At 34.7% G+C, this 6,245-nt stretch overlaps 1 protein-coding gene across 1 annotated transcript; it reads left to right on the forward strand.

The window, feature by feature from the left end:
* The first annotated feature begins 3,741 nt into the window (after nucleotides 1–3,741).
* Nucleotides 3,742–4,626, forward strand: LOC139892802 (uncharacterized). Its single transcript, XM_071875926.1, has 3 exons — nucleotides 3,742–3,924; nucleotides 4,025–4,171; nucleotides 4,340–4,626. The coding sequence occupies exons 1-3, from the start codon at nucleotides 3,820–3,822 to the stop codon at nucleotides 4,472–4,474; spliced, it is 387 nt and encodes a 128-aa protein (XP_071732027.1). The 5' UTR covers nucleotides 3,742–3,819; the 3' UTR covers nucleotides 4,475–4,626.
* Nucleotides 4,627–6,245: the final 1,619 nt, after the last annotated feature.

Raw genomic sequence — 6,245 nt, forward strand, 5'->3', positions numbered from 1 at the left:
TTTTATGATGATGAATAATGACGATGATGACACTTAAACTTATTTTATGCACTATTAGAACTTATGTGGATAACATACTGACCTAGTAACCTTTGACTTAGGTTGACGACCTTTCGGACCGACTTACTACTTGCATACTTTCATTATCGACTTTACCGCTCTTATCACTGTGAGTTATAGCATCCCTTTTTACTTTAACTATTTTGGGACTGAGAATACATGCGCTTTTTACGTTTTACATACTAGGCACGAGTACTTAAACTTTATATATGTGTGGGCTATACAACGGCATAAACTTTCCCCTTAGCTCGGTAACGTTTAGTCATTGGTTTTTGAACCGGTGAACGCGAATCTTAGATATGGATCCATAGGTTTTGACATCCCCACTCGGGCTAGTCGCGCTAGCATTTAACGGGTGTTTAATACTTCGTAAACTTACGCACTCGCCAAGTGTACTTTTAGGGGGTAATATTACGTTAAGTTAGTTACCGGGTGCCTACGGTTAAGCATATACTTTATCATACTGATTTGAATTACTGATTTAAACTGCTGGTTGAAGCACTGAAATCTCGTGGCCTACATTACATTACTGATTACAAACAAACTATAGCTCACCAACATTCGTGTTGACTTTTTAAGCGCGTATTTCTCAGGTGCTTAGACGTTGTTGCTTCCGCTATTAGACTTGCTGCCTTGGTGTTATAAACTTGCTGTTATAGACTTGTTGTTACGGACCTGATGTGCTAGATTTCTGCTGCATTACTTAGAGATGTCTCAATCATGGAACTTATATTTTGCATTCGTAACTTATGTTATTTTGGATTACTGGTTTTGTAATGACTTTTGTGTCACGTTATCTTTTGTAAAACATTTGAAGTTATCTTTTTCATGAATGCAAAACTCGTTTTTAAACAGCATATAGTGTTTGACCTTGTAAAGATCATGTTGTTGATGATCCGTACACGTTGGTTTTGTACGGGGCGTCACAGCACGAGAGCCTTGTTGGGGTAGGGTTGGGTCGAGTTGTGTTTTTGAGTGCGATCTTTACCTTTTCGAGGCGCTCTCGGGTTTTGTTAAGGCGACGATCTCCCAGTTGGAGATCTGGTTCAAGATGCGGGGGTTCGTTCGAGTTTTTGCGGTTAGGGCTTTTCTTTTGACGTCTCGGGGAGTTGTGCGGACGCTAGTTTTTTCCTGTTCTGTTGTTGCGGAGACGATCGACGTTCTCCCGATCGCTGACGCCGTTCTGTTTTTTAGTCGTTGTGTCTGTCTGTGTAGTATTATCGGTATTTGAGAGTCCTGTAGTTATAGCTTTAGTTGTATTTTGGTCTCCTTGTAAAATGCGATTTTTCACCCTGTTGGTGAGCCGTTTGAATAGGTTTGTTTTGTACGGCTAGAGCTTGTTTTGGATTCTCTTGTATCGGATGCATGAGTTGATCCTCAGATCCGTTATTAATGTTAAAGTGTTTTTTGGAAAAAAAAAAAAAAAAAAAAAAAAAAGGTGAAGGCGTGAACCCTAAAAATTAAATACATGCGAAGTTTTCTTTGTCAGCACACACTCCAATGTGTTTTTCCAGAAATCTATTCGACTTTCAACCCCAATTAATCACAATTATTCTTTGTCGTCTTCTTAAAATCGCCAAACGTTATGAACCCTAACTTTGTAATCTTGCAATTTGTTTTCAATCTGAAACCCAACTTCTTTTGTACATCCAAAATCAAGCGACATGGATGAATTAATTGAGTGTATGAGTAGAAATTTTGGCAGCATAACGGTACAAATTGTGAAATGATGAAAATACATCCGTACGGATTTGAGTTTGTATCCAAGTGGTTCGTGGTGGTGCAACGATGGCACAACTAAAATCAACACTAAAAACTCAGGTAAACACACAAAACTGATCTCAAATTCTTGCTAGATACTCGATTAACAGTTATCAATTAATCATATATCAACGTCATTCAATTTCAGATTTGATGAAAATTTGACAAATACTTTTCTAAACAGAAATTTAGCAGAAAATGGTATCAAATCGATGAATTAATCTCTTAGATTTTGAACGAGTAATCACATAATGACACTAAAACATGTTGCAATTACAGATTTGGATTTCAAACAATTAAACTCAAAATCTAACTTTTTTCGATCAGAAATTTGCAAAAACAGGGCACAGACTAATTTTAATTCGATTTTAACATGAATTGATGCTGTTGATCGACGAGATTGAGCTCTTTTGCTTTGATACCAAATGAAAAAGCTAAATTAACATACAATTCATGCTTATGTGTGCTAGATGTATGATCAGAATGTATGTATATGTATGCACGTATGTATATCTTTCTATCTATATGTATATGAATGCAACATGTATGTAAATGATAGTGCATATCGGTATGAATAATGATGATGAACACAATGATGATGACCACAGATTAAACACAACTTCTAGTTAAAATTACATGAAGATGTATTACATAAGGTTGAGAGGATTTGGTGAACTATGTGAAAGTGAAGGTGTAGTTGTAAGGGAAGTAATGAGGGCTAGAATGGCTAACCTCTAAATGTGAGGTAATGAAGTCTATTTATACTCATAGACTTCATGTACATGGAAGCTACAAATTACATCTATATTAAAATTTAACAAGCTAATATAAACTCGACTAAAGCCTTGGACGGGGATGCCACTCGCACTTTTGCTCTCTGCTGTGATGCGAACCTGGTGCACAAACCATATGGAAATATTGTGCTGAGATTGGGAAAAATATCTTCCCACTGGCCCACCAGTAGCTGATGGTCCTTTCGAAGTCATTGTTCTCCTGTTTAAAAAGAAAAATTTCAATTTTTTTAGAAACACAGAAGAATATAACCAAATTTGTTTATCAAAATCAATAATTTATTCTTTGTGACTGGAGTCAACTTGCTAAGGTGTTTCTTATGTTTGGGTCATCTTGCATATACCTGTAATAGGTGCAACTAGTTATGTTTTTTTAGTTTAGTAGTCACGTTCTAGTTCTACTTTGTTTAATTACAATGTTTATCAACTGCTTGTATTGATTATAATGTGTTATTTTTAGAGTTTCGGTTTCGTTATGCCTTATCTAGATATAAATAGATGCCATTTGTAATGGTGATGCTGCAATCACTGATTTGAATTATAAACGTTGATTTTGATGAATCCGGTGGTTGAGATACTTTCAGCTTTTGATGAATCAGTTAGTGGTATCAACAGCACTGACGAAGAAGGTTGGGCGCCACTGCATTCTGCAGCAAGTAACGGAGATGTTGAGATCGTTTAGATTTTGCTAGACGGAGGTTCGATAATTGTTTTCCCGATCGATCCTTTGATAAAAAAATTTATCCTCGATGATATATGATTATTTGGGAGTATATAATACAGCACTTGTAGTAGTAGGAATGATAAATGTTGGCTTGTAGGTTATTGGTTATATAGATAGTTCAAGTTGTTTGCTTAATTGATGAAAATATTATGTGCTTATGCTACAGGTTTTATTTCATACATATACTACGTGTCATCTTATATGTTAACTAAAATTATTTAAAAAAAAATTGTAGCATCAACATTGATTGTGTGTTTATACTTTATGGAGGTAAACTATTTCTAATCGAAACATTCTTTTGATTTAGTTTATTGCGTTTCCACCGTTAATAGATTTTTGAGTTAATAGGTAGATAAGAAAAGGGTCCCAGGGCAATTAGATGTCACGCTTGATCTTATCTTTGAGCTATTATTTTGAATTTTTTTTTTTCTTATATATTTGTTAGACATTTTTTCCACCTAACTATCTGCCATAATTAACCTTATGATGTTTAGGTGCACTGCTCTTCACTATGCAGCCAGCAAGGGTTGGGTGAAAGTAGCTGAAATTCTGCTTTCTAATGGTGCCAAGATCAATTCGAAAGACAAGGTTTTCAGCTAAACTTGTATAAATATGTAATTTTAATTTTTAGAAGATTCCACCTTTTTCTTCATTTTGGTTGCTAATAATTAATGTTGACCCGATGCAGGTTGGGTGCACCCCGTCGCACCGGGCTGCAACTACAGGGAAGTCAGAGTTGTGTGAACTTTTAATTGAGGAAGGTGCTGATATTGATGATGAAGATAGAGCAGGACAAACTCCTATTATGACTGCTGTAATATGCTATAACAAAGAGGTAGATACCCAATTTTTAAGTGGATCTGTAGGCATGTATTCTTCAAACATAAAATCCAAATCTGTTTATTAAAACCAATAATTAATTCTTTGTAACTGGAGCCAACTTGCTAAGGTGTTATGTTTTGGTGCAATTGTTTGATAATTTTTTTTTTTTGGGTTGAAAAAGGTGGCTCTTTTACTCATCAGGCATGGTACAGATGTTGATGTGGAAGACAAGCAAGGGTATACTGTACTTGGTAGAGCATCAGACGAATTTAGACCAATACTAATTGACGCTGCCAAGGCTATGCTTGAAGGATGAGTGTTACTACAACGGAAGCTTTACGAGGAAAGCGCTGCACTTGTGTTTATCATGTTTTTTTACAAGTGTATAACATGTTACCTCCTTTTCTTTTGTTGGAACTAGTCCGTTGAATTTTTATAAGCGTTATAGATGGATTGATTTAATTTGAAGTGAAAACCAAAATTTTTTGGGGAAATTTTCAATTTAGATCATAGAAAGGTTAGAGACATGGATGATGATATTTCAAGAAGAAAAATAATCCCACCTAAAAGGTCTGTCCCGTACGAGCTTGTGAGTTGGGTCAGCTCTGCCCGAGTCGCCAAAATTTTCGCGAGTCACCTTCCAAGTCATGTTCACTTTCTTTTCACGTTTTGAGTATCCATTTTTACTGGTTTTTGATGGAACTCGCACAATCCGACTTGCTATTCTTACGATCCGAATCACAACTCGTTCGATCCGAATTGTGACTGTTACAATCTGACTGGTGACTCGTACTAGCTTTCTAACCAAGTTTTTTTTATATGAAGCGAAGAAAACAATAGGATCGTTGAGTTCCGTAACTAAGTTTTTCAAAGAAAGAGAAGAAAATACATGATAATTGGTTGAGTTTCATAGCATAATTATGACAGAGTAAAATAATTAAATAAAATACAATATTTAACTGTAATGACGGTAAGGTTTTTGCTAATTATTAAAAAGATATATATATATATTTATTAGAGTTTTTTAAAGACAAAATTGCCCATTTCGTCTATGTGTTTTTCACCTTTTGCATGTTTCATTCCTGTATTTTATTTTCTGCATTTTTCATTCTTAAAAGCATTTTAAAGTCCCAATTTCATCCCTTGCTCTAACGAAGGTTAACTGAGTCCGTTAAAACTATTCACAGGACTATCCACGTAATCTTTAACTAATTAAATTACAAAAATCAATTCATATTTAATATTAATTTCATGTTTATTTCATGTTTATATCGTGTTTAGTATCAACTTCGTAGTGGATAGAGGATTGAAAGTGATATTGCTCCAAACGAACATATATTTAGTCGCAATATCATTCCAAAATGTAATGTTTTTAATTGTAATTTCCTTATTTTTAGTTGTAATTGTTTAAATAAATAAGTGCGAAGACGAAAGACTAAGATCGCTCGAAACTGAAGATTTAAAGTCGAAAACGAAGATTTAAAAGGCGAAAACGTCCAAAATGCTCAAACGTACAAGTAACACTCCAAGTGGTTTAATTTATCGAAGAAAAACGTCTAAAGATTGACAAAAGTGCAAGTCACGGAACGCAAATTACGCGATATTAAATTATACGAAAAGACGTTCAAGAAACTGGAACCGAGACATAAACCGGGCGTAAATGTACGAAACATCGGAGCCAAAATTACGAGTCAACTATGCACAAGAATATAATATAATATATATATAATTATATAAAATTATATATATATATAATATATATTTATTAAATATGTCGACAAGCTAGTATACAAAAAATATGTGAGCTGGATTTGGCGGCCATGCGATCGCATGAGAAATAGGCATAAAACCCATGCGATCGCATGGGTTACTGTAGCAGGCCACAATCCTATAAAAAGTCAGTTTGTTCGATGTATTTTAGACACTCTTCAATATATTTTCAATTCTCATTTTCAATCTTTGTTTTTAATATTAGTTTAGGAGTAGGAGCAGGTTAATTTAGTGGTTACATTTATGCAAGTTTGGGTAGCGTAAAGTTACGGGTTTTTAAGTCGAATTTCTCTCCGTGTACCGCTAAGCTTTTAATT

Source organism: Rutidosis leptorrhynchoides, chromosome 2 (genome assembly GCF_046630445.1).
Source record: "Rutidosis leptorrhynchoides isolate AG116_Rl617_1_P2 chromosome 2, CSIRO_AGI_Rlap_v1, whole genome shotgun sequence".
Classification (NCBI taxonomy): Eukaryota; Viridiplantae; Streptophyta; class Magnoliopsida; order Asterales; family Asteraceae; genus Rutidosis; species Rutidosis leptorrhynchoides.